The 17,585-nt window shown below is 39.0% G+C and overlaps 1 protein-coding gene across 1 annotated transcript; it reads left to right on the top strand.

Annotated features, from left to right (window-relative positions):
* The first annotated feature begins 174 nt into the window (after positions 1–174).
* Positions 175–15,646, top strand: LOC105394880. Its single transcript, XM_038105543.2, has 10 exons — positions 175–268; positions 532–591; positions 885–1,075; positions 1,436–1,510; positions 2,957–3,256; positions 3,607–3,763; positions 9,784–9,974; positions 14,487–14,561; positions 14,654–14,953; positions 15,327–15,646. Exons 1-10 carry the CDS (start codon positions 190–192, stop codon positions 15,507–15,509), a joined length of 1,611 nt encoding a protein of 536 aa, XP_037961471.2. The 5' UTR covers positions 175–189; the 3' UTR covers positions 15,510–15,646.
* Positions 15,647–17,585: the final 1,939 nt, after the last annotated feature.

Here is a 17,585-nt window from a genome sequence, read left to right on the forward strand (position 1 = left end):
GTCTTTTATCGCCCTAATACAGGCCCTAAGCGTTATAACTATTTATGATTGTCATAATTTATAAATAACAGCAACATTATGTACTAACACTGATTTTTTCGTCTAATATGTATATGCTATATGCCCCCTAACCGTAAATGATTATGTACATTCAATTAGGGTAAATTTAAATAAATTTGCCGTCGTTAGATGTTGACCTACGTCCAACACCACTTTAAATTGACCAGTGTGCCTCGTGCGACCATAAATACTAAGTTTGCAAAAAGGTGTACGTTTTTTCGAATAAAAAGTGCCTCTATAAACTTATTTTTTTCAGATGAAAAAATAAAAACAGATAGGTACTTTTGTTTTCTAAACTATAAAACCCAATAAAACCTGTAATATTTACTGGCTAATTTTAGTTCGGGTCTTAGTTGTGACACCTTGTGAGTTGTTAATGTTATGTTTCGGCTGTGTTACAATATTACTATAACAACGCGTTTCCAACTTTAACAATATTATATCTTAGACTCGTCTTTATTTCTTTTTCAGTTTTTAAGATGTCGTTTGGATCGCTTTTGAAAAATTTCGATTCCTTAACCAAAAGTCGTTGTAAGTACTCCTATTTTTTATCATACTACTGCTAGAGAACGTTAAAAAAGAGGCTGACTGACCATGGCTGTTTTTTTTAACTGCAATGTATAAGCAATAAACTGCACTTCGGTACAAATATATACAAATTCAGTTAGGTTGTATACTGCCAGTGCCAATGCCAACCGTCACGGGGCTTGCTGCAATTTACCATGGCTATGTAACCTGTGGCTATGGAGGGACTGGATCAACGTGCGTAAATAAAAAAAACTCTTAGTAGTATTTTTCACACATTTTTTTTCTTCTTATTTCAGATGACCAGATTGATAATTATCCATTTATGTCTTCCCATATACCAATCCTCACATTACTGTCGGTATACATTTTATTTGTATTAAAGATTGGACCAGCTTTAATGAAAAACAGAAAGCCGTTTGAGCTGAGGAAAACACTGATCGTTTACAATGTTTTCCAAGTTGTTTTATCGACATATATGTTTTACAGAGTGAGTACCTACATAATTATATTGAATCAAACACAAATGCATAACACGTTTATAGTAAAATAATTACTCTAATAACAGCTCTTATTTGTCTGAACACCATAAATAATATTTTTTGATTAATGTCCTTATGGCCTTGAAGACAATAATGCAAAGCGACCTTGCATTATACTTTGAATCTAAACCATGGTTGTCAATGGCATATTAAGGTAGGTATTTAAGATTGGATTTAGGTGTAAAGTGTAGAACCTAATGTGTATACATATTATATTGTATTTCTTATTATATACACATACATGTCGGTTTGTAATCAAACCTATGCAATTCATATTCTTTTTATCTTATCGGTTCGATATTTTTCAGGCCATTAAATTCTTATCCAAAACCGGGCCTATATACACAAGATGTTATATTGAAGATGCTGAATATCAAGAAGAAGTAAGTACTTAGAGTCATTTTTCGGAGACCTGTGCCCCAGCAGTGGGGACGTTGTCTGTGTTAGTTCCTGCACATAGCTCTCTTAAGTGAAACACATACATATACATATGCAGTCACGACTATAATCCCCGAAGGGATAGTCAGAGGTGGCTCACAAACGAGCCACCCACTTTTCGCAGCAAATTTGTACTCACGTGATAGGTTGCGAACCATATCGCTGTTTTGGAATAAGTACAATGCACTTAGGACACACATCTAGAATCTAGATATCCAGGTTTCCTCACGATGTTTTCCATCACCAGAAGAGAACTTGGTATTATTGTACTTAAACTCCTTAATTGAAAACACAATTGAAATTGTACATTAGTACAGGCCAGGATTTAAACATTTTAAACCCACGGCCGCTCGATTGAGATGACGAGGCCTTCTCCATTACGCCACCACCGTTCTATCTATCTATCTTAAATGAAACATTTAGACATAATATACATATCCTCTCAAAATCTGAATTATTTCCCACAACGCGTGTAACTATCCAATATACAGAGGTGTAGTAGTAGGTATACGGTGTACACGGTGCGTGAGTTGATATTGGAATAAATTCCCCTGTGTCATGATTATGAAATAAACAATTATATACACAAGACATCATCATATTTAAACATAATTAATTATCAATGCAGTAAACAGTTAAATTACAATTATAATGAATGAATAACCCTTGTACCAAGTCAGTATTCGGGAACGTGGCATGACCGTGAACAGTTACCGAAAACAAATGAATATTACGCTTGTGACATCAGCTTATTCTAAACTTAATTATCAATTTTGCAGTATTTTGCTGTAATGTTATTATGTATCAATGTTGATTTCAATGGTTAAAGTTAATTAATCAAATTGCACTACTACATTGCATGTGTTTTTAATCTCTTATTAGGTTATCTGGAATCCATGAATTATGGTTCACGGTCCAGGTAGATAACACAAAAGTTTACGCTCAGATAGATGCAAGATTGCATATTCATCATTCCAAAACTTTAAAATTACTTATATATTTTTTTAATTTCTATCCATAATTAACTTATCATCAGGGGCCCTATCGCAAAGCCAAAAAGAAATATCATTTACGAAGTACCTAATGAAAATCAGTTTTTTATTCTCAGATACTAAATTGACAGACTTTGAACGGTTCAGACAACAGGCGATTTTCCTGTGATTGACTGTATCTTTTTACTGGCGACACAATCAACTGTTGATGAACCATCAATTTAGTGTCTGAGACTTTAGTGTTAAATTCATTACATTTTGAATCAGAAAATCGATTTCAAAACAGTTTTGCGATAATCGTTGAATTCGATTCATCTGTTTTCAGAAAAGTCTCAATCTAGACCAAGAACTTTATCTAGACTCATAGATCAAATTATTGACATCATTTTCAACTTTCAGATTTTCTACAACATATTTTTATACTGCTCGGCAAAAGCATCCGAGTTGCTAGACACAATATTCTTTGTGCTTAGAAAAAAGTATAACCAGACATCGTTTTTGCACATTTACCACCATTCAATGATGATGACTACGACATGGTTCATCCTGAAATACTCTCCAACGGATATTGTCACAGTTATTGGATTAATCAACTCCTTTGTGCATATGATAATGTATACCTACTATGGACTTTCGGCTATAGGGCCAGGAGTACGAAAATATTTAACATGGAAGAAGTATATCACAAAATTACAGTTGGTAAGTCTGAAAATATTATCTCCAACCATCGTATTTTAGATGCTTTATGAAGATAGAACTGTGTGTTTTTTTATATTTGTTTGAAAAGAATCACTATAGTAAGTTCAAAAGCAAAACCAGGTCCTAAGATTGTGAAACATTATTAACAATTCGCAGTAAAGTTTTTTTTGTTGGTTTTATTTTATTGAGCATTAAAAAGTAACATTCAATCAAGGTGGGACACCTCTACTAAACTAACTTCTACAAAATAATCTTGCCGTCTAAAATAATGTCAAATATAATAATACATATTCCGCATTTACAGCACCAAGTATTACAGATATTATAAAACTTTTTTTATATTTTTTCAGATACAGTTCGTGACGCTTATAATTGTGTTTGGAACATTATCAGTCATATCTGAATGCCCGATATCAAGAGGTCTAGTCGTGTTCCTTTTGTCGAATGGATTTCTATTCATATATCTATTTAGTGATTTTTATCAGAAAACGTATATAAAAAAGGAATAAAAGATTGCTACAATAGTTGTGCATTATTTATATGATTTTATAGCAATTTACATACTCATCATCCCGAAAAGAAACTGAATTACTAGGTACCGTTTCAGTTGCTTTAAACAGAATAGAATTTATTTATTTATATTGTTCATGTAGAACTAACATCAACTGCTTAAATATAATTAAGTATGTATATATAAATATACATACTATATATACATCATTATATAGGTACTATAGTAACATAATTATAAAATTTTATAACAAACGGAATTATGCTATATGAGGTTCCCATCATCTATACTCTATAGTAACGTAAAAAAAAACACGCACTCACGCCTTGTACTAATGTACTCCCTTGCGGGGTAGGCAGAGGTGCATTGCTGCACCCGCTTTTCGCCAGAGTGTTATGTTAGTCCCATGTAATAGGGGGCGGGCCTATTGCCATTTTACGGGCACATCCCAGACCCGAGAACAAATATCTGTGTTTAAACAAATATCTACCCCAGCCGGGAATCGAACCCGGGACCATCGGCTCAGTAGTCAGGGTCACTAACCACTACGCCATTTGGTCGTCTTTACTATAACAAAATTATGCTATAGATTGGCAAGTTGCTTGGCGACCCTCCTTGCGGGGTGAAAGACGCGGAGGGGACGAGGTACCCAAGACGACAGCGGGTAGCGGGAGGGGTAGTGGTGGAGGGGAACGCGTGCACTGCATGTCATTGTTACGGCAGTCTCGGCCGCGCAGCCGAGGCGGCCACATGTCTTAAATAGTCTGTCATAATTTGAGTGCGACCCACATGAGATCATTGATCCTGAGACCATTAGTCTTAGGATGAGTGTTGAGGCCTTTTTATATTATTATTAGGTATCTATAATTCGTCAACAAAATAACGTTAAAAACAACAAATCGTATAATGTCTCAATATAGGGGCTTCTTGTAGAACACCGTACCGGATCAGTCATGCTACGCGGCTAAAGGTTGGTACTGCGCAGTCAGATACGAAAAAGTAAACAACAAAGACGAAGAGTCCATATGACAGTGCGTCAGTTGTCAGTTCTTGTAACTAGGAAAGCAACCAAAATATATGTGATTTAATGAAAGTAATTAATGAGCAAAACACAGAGAAAAATTACAAAATTGATGAAATTTTGAAAGAAAATGGTCATATCGTGCTTCGCCTACCCCCATACCACCCGGAATTAAATCCTATTGAACTTGTGTGGCGGTACGTGAAAGGCGAGCTCGCAAGAACGTCGATTGACTCTAACTTAGATAAAGAGATAAAAGACTTAGAGTTGCTTTTCTCTAATTATTCGCCTGAAAAGTGGAGAAATTGTGACGACCACGTCATAAAAAATTAAGACGAATATTATAAATCTGATAGAGTATTTGACGATGTATTGGACAGGTATGTTATTGTTTATTTATAATTTAATGTAAATTAAACATAAAATATTATATATTATGTGTACACTGAACTAATATGACTGGCGTACTCTAGTACATTATACTTCAAAGTAGGTATAATGTTTTTTGGTTTTTGTCTTAGATTTATAATTGAAGTTAATGAAAACGATGATGAAGATGAGGATGACGACGACAATGAACAAGTTCAAACAGAGAGTGAACATGAAAGTGACATGGAAATTGATTTATAAAATAAAACACTTTTACATAAATAAATTCAAATTGGTAGATATATTATTATTATGTTGTGTCTTTACCATCACGGGACCATGGGGTCCCGGGCATTTGGAAGGCGTGCATGGGGCCGAAGCCAACATGTAGAGGCCCGTTTGACAACATTAATCTATATGAAATGTGACACCAACCGACGATTTTCCTTGTGTAAACTATAGAGTGAACCCATGGAAAATCCCCGGTTAGTGCAGAACTATTGTAGGATATGGACAAAACTAATACAGGGTTATGGAAGGGGGTGCTAAATGGACTGGGTAACTGGGACTATGGAAGGACTATGGCCCCTGCCTGACCTATATGTTTCACACACGGATAAAAAGGCAGGGGGTGACTCGCACACACAGTAAATGGGCCCCCCAAAACAGTCGCTAGCACATAACAGTGACGTAGCAACAAGGGGGCAACATGGCATGAGGTGCTAAGGATGGAGAGGTATTCCACGGCTCTCAGGACAATCGCGTTATCGGTCAAGATCCCTACAAGCACCTTACTGGGTAATACATCCTTCCTCGAGCATTGCTGCTCTAGCGGTACACCACTCAAGCCAGCCAATGAAGGCAAGCAAGAGGTGGGAGATCCTGTTCCTCGTCAGTGTTCACTCTGGACAACCAATAAAGGCAAGCCAGAGATGAGGAACAGGGGTTCTCCCCGGTATCGGGTGGGTGGGGTCGCTAATGCCCAACAGCTCGCCACAAGCTGCCCTGCCGCCTTATTATTATTATTATTATTATATTATTTACGGGAACACTCATAGAATAAAATTTTACTTACGTCAGAAATAGTTACAAGCTATCGCGAGATTAATCCGGGCACACTTTTCTACGTGTGTAGCATGTCGTGCTACCTCGCCCCCGCCACTTCTTTCACCCCGCAAGGAGGGTCGCCAAGTAACTTGCCACATTATAGTTACATAATAACTGCAGAAATAGCTCCAGTATGCTCACGACTTTGGGCATTACCCAATAGGGTAGAGGGTCAGGTAGGGGGCCATGGGTGACTCCCAAGCGAGTAATGTAGAAGTCGTCGAAGGTGCCGTTAGAAACGGCCGTCATTAGCGATTATTAGCTTAACACATTGATGGACACTAGATTAACGGTGAAACTCATAAAAACGCACAACATTTTTGTATGGGAGTTGTGTGATGATCTGCTGGTGCACATGCCGGCACACTGCCTAGACGCAGTAAAGAAATCACGACGTCGATGACCGTTGTGTGCGTGTGAGTTCACACTTTTTTCTGTATGAAAAATTATTGCTGTGTGAAAAAAAGGTACTCTGGGTGCACATATAACTTTGAAATCCTTCCAAATAAAGCACAACAAGATGGTCTTCATACAAACTCTAGGTAAAACAGGACTGCATTGACCGTTGTTGAAATAATTAGAAAAAGAGCGGGGACTGCATTCGACGTTGTGATTTTTTTCTAAAAGTGTGGAGGACGTCAAATGCAGTCAGTGTCCGTCAGTGGGTTAACATAAATTCCATGTATCAGGCATGAGGGATTATGAGGTAGGTTCTAAAAATTAGAATTAAAATTGCGAGGGCGATGGCCTTGGCAGTTTTGGGAAAAACGCTTTCAAACGGAAGCTATGTTTTTTTTTCAACTGAGGGTGCTAGTTCTGCATATAAAGCGCCTTAAGGAAATATGCACAAACGTTCCATACGAGGGAGCCAGGTATAGGCTAACCTACTAATAACTCCACTGAGAAAATTTAGATAAAAGAATCATCTTACCCAATAAAACGTTGGTGACCGTAGAAATGTAGGTAAGTATTCCATAAGTACGGTAATGTGCAGAGAAACTTGACCTCCCTCTCATAGTAACAGTGCTTCTGACAGGAGTCAGATTTCTCTGCCTTATACGTACGATCCGGAATGGTTAATGCTACGTCTTAATATGAAAATTTTACTTATTATCTTAAATACAGTCATGAGAAAGAAGAAAATTAAATACAATGTGTGCCACCCCAGTGAAAACAGATTGATACAAAAACTTATAGGTTAAGTGTAGATGAATCAAATAATATATTATTTTATCAATACATACAAACAATCTCTGTAGTTCCAGTTTTTCATGGCAATCCAAAACCCGTTAGTGGATCATAAAATAAATTAAAGTATTGCACTTACATCAAAACTGACGATAACTGCATAGTTTTTCATACGTTCGATGTGATAAAATGGGTCATGTAGTTAATGAATTGGAAAACTTGGTTTGGTTATGTGACCCATTCCATCACTATTAAGTCCAAAAAAACAGAACTACCTCTACTTACCAGATGATGGTGTTACAAAGTGTTGGAAATGAGACCTGAAGGAAGATGTAATAGAGTAAGACCAACAAAAATGTGGCTTGATTGCAAAATAGGAGTGAATCAGACTGTGGAGTGAATGAGGATATCACAAAGGATAGGGTAAAATGGCGTGACATGACGCACAAATCCGACCCTAAATTTAATAAGGAAAAGGCTAGGGAGGTGAATGTTGACAAAAGTAAATTGTTTGGGATCGGAGCATTATCTGTTATCCGTTCTTATGAAAAATAGCAATGTTTTTTCAACGACACATACACATTCAATAACGGCCAGGCGCTCTTGCAGTGCCAATTTATACATTTGAAGCTCGCACATGGCTCAAAAGCTAGCACCAAAATACTCTGTCCTCGGATTTCCGCATACAGCCACTACCATAACTAGGTCCCACGCTACGCTTGCCTGTCTATGGTCCCTACTAGTACATTAACTGTTTTTGGTTCTTTAGAAAATATCACCGGCCTTTTCAGCTCATACATTTGAAAAGATATATATAAATACCTACATATATATCTTTTACATCCTAACTAATATTATAAATGCGAAAGTAACTGTGTCTGTCTGTCTGTCTGTCTGTTACTCTTTCACGCCAAAACTACTGAACGGATTTGAATGAAATTTGGTATACATACGGCCTAGACCCTGGGAAAGAACATAGGCTACGTTTTATCCCGGAATTCCCACGGGAAAACTTTTTAAGGCGAAGCGAAGCGCGCGGGAACAGCTAGTACATAATAAGGTAAACTCAGTTCTCAGTTTGAGGATGAATTTAACAGGTTCCGGTCACACTTGATTATTATTATATTTTTATTGCAAAGGGTCCTGTCGCTGTCGTCGTACCACACCACTGTTGTAACACCCTGTATATTTCGGTAAGAAAAGAAGTACCTAACCCCTGCCTCTTTCGGCTTACAATACGAGTTTTGCAACACTCTTTAGAATACAGGCGTGGTGTGCCCTAAAATAAATAGATCACGTCGCGTCGTAAGTATAAAAAATTAAAATCAAATGACGCGTTGTAGACCGTTACGCAATTTAAATAATTCACAGTCACTTATGTTTATTTATTGGTTTTGTTAAAATTTCAGGAATCCTTAGGTGTATGACGTACTAATTGCAACTAAAAGTTATAAAATAAACGTAACTATATTTTTTAAAAAATAAAACCAAACGTAAGCACTTCTGCAAGTCTCGATCCCTATCCAACTTAAATATCTCAAATCGACCTCAGTTGTATCCTTGTATCTAAGCGCGAATACAGATTGCAATAATAAATAAGATAGCCCGTTATTTTCCCGAGGTTGCATTATTACTTATTAGAGATGAAGGAAAATATCCCAGAAAACTATAAAAAAATACCTAAATTTTGTATAACACGACTTTCAATCCTACGAATACTATATTTTTGTATCTAACTACGGAACATATTATGAATATACTTTTTCAATTGGATTAAATAACGCTTATTAGATAATAACATTAGTGAGTTATTTTACTGTTTAAGCGTCAAAAAATTAACTTAACAATACCTACGTCACTTAATTTAAGGAAACATATTCAGCACAATTTTCCTAATGAAATCTATTTAACTTGCTAAATTGCACCGAGGTGACTTTGAAATCGGTATAACGATACTTACGGTTTTTTTTAATTTTTATAAAATATTTAATCAAATAATAATATATATTACCTATTTAGAAAAAAAACTAATTACTAAATAAAATGCATACAGTGCCATTAAAAAGTGTTGACTTCGGATTTCTTCATAAAAGTTCTTGTAAGTAAACAACGGTAAGAACAGTGTTGTAAAATTTGTAGTTTCGATGTACTTATTCATAATTTCAAAGTTATGTCTAACTATGATGCAAGTTAGGATTTGATAGTTATACCGAGAGATAAGAATTTTATTTATACCTTCTATATATTTTTTTGTAATTATTACACATGTAGGTTTCGGCTTAGTATACCATTTTTACAACACCCTGTATATTATACGTTTTTAATTTTCAGATTCAGAAGTGGATGAGTTTCCTTTAATGCAGACACCCATACCAATAGCAATTATCATTGTTTCGTACCTACTTTTTGTTACCAAAATTGGACCAGCATATATGAAAAATAGAAAGCCATTTAACTTAAAAAGTACCTTAATAATATACAATGCTGTGCAAGTTGCATATTCAGCATACTTAATGGCAAGGGTAAGTGTTTGGTAAGATAATACTCCCTCCTGTTTAATTAATGTGTGAAACCTATTGAATTTTTGTCACGCATTCTCATTCGCTACATGCATAGATTTCATCATTGGCCACTGCATCTTGACAGATGATTGTTACAGCGGCTGTGGGTTTTGAGAGCCACATTTTCTCATGTGGCTGAACAGGCCTATACGGGCCTTACACTGCTTGCCACATCGGACACAGGCATAATTCGGGTTTGGCGATGCTTCCAGATGTTGATTAAGCCTCTTAGTTTTTAACTTTTCCAACCATTTCCCATCGTGTTTTGATTTGCCCTGATGCAGCAGTTGTCTCCATACTGGTCTGTCCAATGCCAGGGACTCCCAGTTATCTTTATCTATCCCGAAGTCGTCCATATCGCGCTTGCACGAGTCCTTGAATCTCAGTAATGGCCGCCCAACTGGTCTGGTAGCATTGGCCAGTTGTCCCAACATCACTCTACGGGGCAGTCTTTCTGTGTCCTGTCTTTGGACATGCCCCAGCCATTGCAGGCGTCTCTGCTTCAGGATGGCAGTAATGCTGGTCGTGCGTGTGGTGTTGAGGACGCATTCGTTGGTAACCTTGTCCCTCCACGAGACTCCGATAATTATCCGCAGGCAGCGCATGTGAAATGCGTTAATACGGCGCTCCTGTTTTCTGTAGGTTGTCCAAGTTTCAGAACCATACAGTAAGGTACTGAGAACGCATGAATTGTACACAAGGACTTTGGTTTGGGTGGTGAGCTTAGAATTTCTCCACACCCTTGTGTACAGCTTCCCAAATGCCGTTGAAGCTCTGCCAATGCGGGAGTCAATTTCTTTGTCATTGGACAAGTTAGACGTGGTTGTTGAGCCTAGGTAACAGAAGTGGTCAACCACTTGCAGCGTGGACTCGTTGAGTGTAATCGTAGGCGGAATAGTTGTGCCTTGTGCCATAACGACTGTTTTCCTGGTATTTACACTCATTGAGAACATGTCACATGCCCGACCAAATCGCGTGACCAGGTGCTGAAGTTCTTCTTCGGTGTTGGCCACAATTGCGGCATCGTCGGCGAAGAGCAGTTCTCTGACGAGTAGGTCAAGACGGTTTCTCTTGGCCTTCAAAAGGTTTATATTGAAGAGCTTTCCGTCGTGTCTCGTATGCAGGTGCACTCCTTCGTCGGATCCATCAAAGGCAGCAGATAGAAGCGCCGAAAAGAATATGCCGAAGAGAGTTGGAGCCAAAACGCAGCCTTGCCTTACTCCACGGTTGACGTCAAATGCTGCTGATACATCCCCATCAAAAACAACGCACCCGCGCATGTTATCATGAAAGGACTTGATTAGGGCGAGCATCTTCGGCGGGCAACCGACTTTATTTAGGACTTCGTAGAGGCCATTTCTGCTGACGGTGTCAAAAGCCTTGTTTAGGTCGACGAATGCCATAAATAGTGGTTTGCGTTGTTCACGACATTTTTCCTGAAGCTGGCGAAGAGTGAAAATCATGTCAGTTGTCGATCTGTTTGCGCGAAAGCCACACTGTGACTCTGGGTATACTCTGTCAGCCAAGATATGTAGTCTGGACAGTATGACTCTGGCAAAAGCTTTACCTACGACACTAAGCAGTGATATTCCCCTGTAGTTGTCACATACGCCACGGTCTCCTTTTCCTTTATAAAGAGTGACAATGTTAGCATCCCTCATTTCCTGTGGCACAGTGCCCATCTCCCAACAGCGAAGCAGCAGCACGTATAAGGGATTAGTAGCGGCTGGAAGCTTGATCAGCTCAGCTGGTATGTTATCACTGCCTGTACTTTTCCCGGTTTTTAATGCTTGCAGAGCGCGCAGAAATTCGGCAAATGTAGGAGGTGTATCTAGGCTTTCAAGTGTAGGAAAATGAGGTATAGTTCTAGCAGCCTCAGGACTGATGTTTACCTCCTCAAAGTACAAATTGTTGTAGTGCCGCGCCCAGCGATCTAGTTGGAGGGATTTATCGCTTATCGGGGACCCGTCCGTGTCCTTGATGGTCGCACGTTTTCTAGCTACCGGTCCCATGGCCCGCTTGATTCCCTGATGCATGCCTCGAATATCACCAATGTCGTGACAATGTTGTATGGATGTGCAGAGGTCTATCCAATACTGGTTCGCACATTGCCGTGCGGTACGCTGGAGGTTTGCTTTAGCAATTTTGAAAGCACTCTTTGTGTGGTCGTTTCCGTTGGCAACCAGGTTTATATGTGCTTTCCTTTTGGCCTCAACGAGTGGTTGAAGAAGTTCTTCGAACTCTGAATACCAATCTGTCTTCTCTTTAGCCTTCTTGCCAAATACTCTCTTAGCAGCTACCAGCAGTGTCACCTTTATTTTGTTCCAAAGTGTCTCCAGGTCTATTATTCCTTTGAGGTGGCTGTCCGATAAATGTTTTTCTACAAATTCATGGAACCTTGTTAGTTGTGCCTCATCTGGTCTACGTGGAATATTGAGAATGGCTTGTCTCTTATTTTTGGTCTTGGAAGCATGAAACTTTTTGGACGTAAGACGAGTCTTGGCAATGACGAGGGCGTGGTCGGTGTCGCAAATCGCACTGTGGTAAGCGCGAGAGTTAAGCGTATCGCGTAAGTCCCGCCGTCTGGTGATGATGAGGTCTAACTGATGCCAGTGACCCGAGCGAGGATGTTTCCAGGAAACCTTATGTGCAGGTTTGTTTTTAAAATAGGTGTTGGTGACGCAAAGCTGATGTGTGGCACATAGTTCTAAAAGGCGTTGGCCATTGTCATTTATGTTACCTATTCCATGTTTACCCATGCAGTCTGGCCAGTTCTCGTTGGACCGACCAATTCTCGCATTAAAGTCTCCAAGTAGGACAAGCTTATCGGACTTGCTTATTCCCTCCATGCACTCGCCCAGGCTTTGGTAGAAAGCTTCTTTTACATGTGCTTCGGCTTTAAGGGTCGGTGCGTATGCTGATACTACTGTGATTGGACCAGATTCCGTCATGAATCGAACAGTAATTAAGCGTTCGGATATGCACACCGGTGATTCAGTGCAGTCTAGCAGATGGTTTCTGATAGCTATGCCAACACCATAGTCACGTCTCTCGCCTTCGTCCCTGCCTTTCCACCAGAAAGTGTAGTTTTCCTCGCGCAGACTGCCCTCTCCCGATAGTCTCGTCTCCTGCAGGCCCGCCACATCCACACGCATACGAAGCAGTTCTCTGTCGATGGTAGTTGTTTTTCGTACCGATGGAATGTCGTCGACAGGTTCATCCTGACCAGGTGTCATGGTCCTAACATTCCATGTGGCAAAGCGTAGGTCGGTTGTGTTTGGTGCAATTTTATGTTTTGTTTTGTTTTTGGGTAAATGAATGACTCATCATTTGTACAATTTACTTGCTGCTCTATTTACCCCAATAAAGCACAACAATGAGGGACGGGTCAGTACCTAATTGACTGGGGGCTGCCCAGTTTAAGGCGGGCGGTGACTGGCCAATAAGTCGCAATGGACTTTCCCACCGTCGAGAGACACCCCTAGCGCCCATAATATACGTCCATTTATATGAGCTTATAACTGGTAACTGTGGCTCTCCGTGTTGTGATCCGTGCCTGGCACGGGTGAAGTGACCTCTCCACAAGCGCTGTATCGCCTGGGACACAGTTAAGTGACACAAACTTGCCCAGCATCTGTGGCACTCTCTCGACGTCCCCAGCTGAATCCTCAGGAAAGAACAAGTCGATACGTGGGGAGCTGGTTTCGTTGCAGGAACTGCCGCTTTTCAAGTTGGACTTTACTCGCGCCTAACGGTATTCCAGATCCGGTGCCTCTTCCGCCAACATTGCCGTTCCAAAGCCTGTCTTCTCCGCCGCTGTTGCCGTTGAGGTCTTCACCTGTAACCCTAGGCAGGGGACCGTGTTATACCCCACAGTACTGGGTCCTCACACTGAACTTTGCCATCGCAGCGTCCCGGCCTACTAGGATGCGCAATGCCCACTCCCGCGACGTGGACGCGCCAGATGAGATTTACCCAACTGAATAATAGAGAATTGGACTCTATCATTCGTTGGGCCGGGTTAACGATCTTGTAACATGCATGCATAGATTTATACTGGAGAATATTTCATAACTCTTCCTTTATTTCCGTGGTCCAGGAATGGAGCTACGCTTCATCACTCAGAGACACTGGGTTTCGTTTTCGAGTGGGACGATGATTTTTTTCTTTCTTAAGCTGCCTACGGACAGTGCGTACATATTGGTACGCGTAATCGGTTACGCGTATCCTGGAACGCCATGTCTGTACTAGAACTTCCCCCTGAGTGTACGCACTGTCTGTACGCAGCTTAAAGCAGTCGGCCCTGCCCTGGCTCTCTCCATTCATGTCAGGCAGGGCAGGCCATCCTTATGGGTGAAACAGAGCATGTACAGTGTGTACTGCGCACGCCACAAATATAAGAACTAGAAACCTAATATACTCATGCGTAGATGGCTAATATATATTCCAATTAAATCACTGTTTTCTTTACAGATCGGAAGATTTTTATCGATAACCGGGATTGCATATTCAAAATGTTATTTAAAAGACAAAGAATACACCAGCGAGGTACGTATTATAGAACCCATTTCTAACAGATTGAAAAAATACATCAGAAGTGTTTAATTAAAATTCTTTTAACATATTGAGTATTTTTTCAGGTGCTGACCCTAGCTTGGTTATATCTTTTTGCAAAACTGACGGAGCTACTAGACACAGTATTCTTTGTCCTTCGTAAAAAGGACAATCAGATTTCATTCCTGCACGTCTACCACCACATCGCCATGCTCATTGGTTCCTGGCTCTTCCTAAAATACAGCCCTTCAGACAATATTGCCTTCCTCGGATGGGTGAATAGCTTTGTCCATGTAGTCATGTATGCGTACTACGGGTTGGCAGCCTTTGGGCCACATATGCAGAAATATTTGACCTGGAAAAAATATCTCACAACATTGCAATTGGTGAGTAAATTGCACATTATTTTGTAGCCATGTCTGTTGTACTGAAAAATGTAAGATTAAACGAGTTATTATGTGAAGACCATGGATACAGAAACGCATCGTGGCTCTGGTCGCTGGTCACGACCTTAGATAGGTAGCCGGTTAATGCTCGATGAGGCTGAGAAGGAGAGGAAGAAGTAGGGTTCTGTAGGTGGTGCTTAGCATCTTGGTATCTAGCGGGAGATTACAGTATGATGATGATATCCCCACGTCACGTCAGACAGGTTTCGTTGGGTGCGGGTGGTTTGACTTCTGCTGAATATAATTATATATAGACCCTGATTTATGCTTTTACCATGTTGAAATATGTATATATTTTATTTTTTATTTACAGGCTCAGTTTGTGGCGCAGTTTTTGGTATTAGTTGCGCAGATCAACCTCACTGAGTGTCCAATGCCTACAGCTTTGACCTTAACTGTATTTGGAAACAATTTGCTCTTTATTTATCTTTTTGGAAGCTTTTATTATAAGAATTATATAAAGAAGGACAAGAAAAGCAAAAGCAGGTTGGATTAATAAGAATTACTTTAAATTGTAAGTTACGGCATTTTAGTTACCTAATGACAAAATATTATGTCGTGCATAGTGTAAAATTTTGCATAATTACATTAATTACATAGCAAAAATAAATTATTACTCAACAGAACTTTGTTTGTATTATTCCTATTAGTAAGTGCTGCTGGCCATACAAATCATTGATATTAGCATGTTTTTAAAAATCATACTAATATTATAAAGGCAAACGTTTGAGAGTATGTGTGTATGTTTATTACTTCTTCACGTCAAAACGGTTCAACCGATTTTAATGAAATGTAGCATGGAGTTAGCTGACACCCTGGATTAATATAGGTTCCTTTTTATAGCCAAATTCCCACGGGAAAACTTTTTAAGGCGAAACGAAGCACAGCTAGTATATTTAATAATTAAAAACCAAAACACTCTGCGATTTAGCATTCAATTTATGTTTATGCATTATGCGTCAAAGTGTCTGTTAGTGTTAACTTATACATAGACTTTTTTTGTCTATGCCACTATGTTCACTACGCTTTTCCGAAACACATTAAATATTGTTACATTTCTTCTATGACGACTCATCTAACTTTCAGTTGACGTAATACTCAAATAATTTAATATTTGATATAACTATGTTGGTCAGTGGTTCATTTCACCTAAATAATTTTCTACTAAACACAATTCATCGAAGGACTATTACATCTGTTTTACTTTGCCGAAACACGTTTAATATTTATGTCGCAGGCAATTTGTAAGATCTCGCCGTTTACATACGGCGTCGTCAGTTTACAAACGCTCGCTGTTTTATAATTTGCCGAAGGCATATTGATAACTCGTTCAATCGTGCTGATTTCGACGTGAATTGTAGTTTTAGGGTGACCATGATAAAACACAGTTTGAACTTTGAACAAATAGAAAAATCTGACTTTATTTCAGGATTTCAAGTAAGACTTTTTACTTTTATTTTCAAAAGTAGAGACCTAAGCAGGTACTACATAAGTGTAAATATTTAATAAAAAGATACATTTTAATAAAAAAACGTAGTTATTTACATAGAACAATAAAACTAGGCATTTCCAGATAAAAACAAACACTATGGTGCTCGAATGCATTAAACTTAGGAAAACGCTAAACCCTTTACTAAACAATTTATGAAGCTCTAAATTAATATCCTGCATGTGTCCTCCGTACACCGGGATCTATGGATAACTTAGTAGTTTTTAGGTGCGGGATAACCTCAAAAACTTTGTCGTTTGTCTACGGCCTTTTTACTGCTCCTGAACTGTAATAAATGACTTTAAAGTCACAATTATTTGGTGAAAATGCTTCTACACTCGTAATATTTGCACTGTTGTGAGTATTAATTGACTCACAGAACCACTACTTGACGCCATGTTTGTTGTCGTGAACAACAGCGCCGCGCGCGATAAGAACCAGAACTAAATTCTTCAATTTGCCGCGGCATTATGTAAACGGCGTATAGATTGTCAATGAAATGTTTTGACATATTATAAAATGACACGGCAATTTACATTTTGCCTTCGGCACATTACAAAACAGCGAGCGTTTGTAAACTGCCGACGCCGTATGTAAACGGCGAGATCATACAAAATGCCTGCGACATTTACATCTCGACTCATCAAACCATAAAAAGAAGTAAAAATATATATATTTAAAAATATTAAATATTATGTCGGTGGAAAGTAATACATAAATTTTATTTTGTGGAAATCGGTCGGTTTATTTAAACGGGCAATTATATTATAATCCAAAATTATGTTATTGTGATAGTTGAATATGTAACCATCACAATAACATAATTTTGGATAACTTAAGCCTAATAATAAAGGAGACACTATGTTACAAACTAAACTACCTATGCATTATACAAACTAAGGTTTAGTTTAACTAAAACTATAGATAGAATAGCCCTTCTAGGTCCGATCCCTGTGGGAGGGTTCCCAATATGCTGGGAACATTGCCCCGCTGGATCGCCAGACGAAGGCACTGGCGGAGGTACGCCTCGGCTCGTTTCTCACCTGAGACGTCTGTGAGCCGAGAAGTGATATCCTTGACAAA

This window comes from Plutella xylostella, chromosome 22 (assembly GCF_932276165.1).
Source record: "Plutella xylostella chromosome 22, ilPluXylo3.1, whole genome shotgun sequence".
NCBI lineage: Eukaryota > Metazoa > Arthropoda > Insecta > Lepidoptera > Plutellidae > Plutella > Plutella xylostella.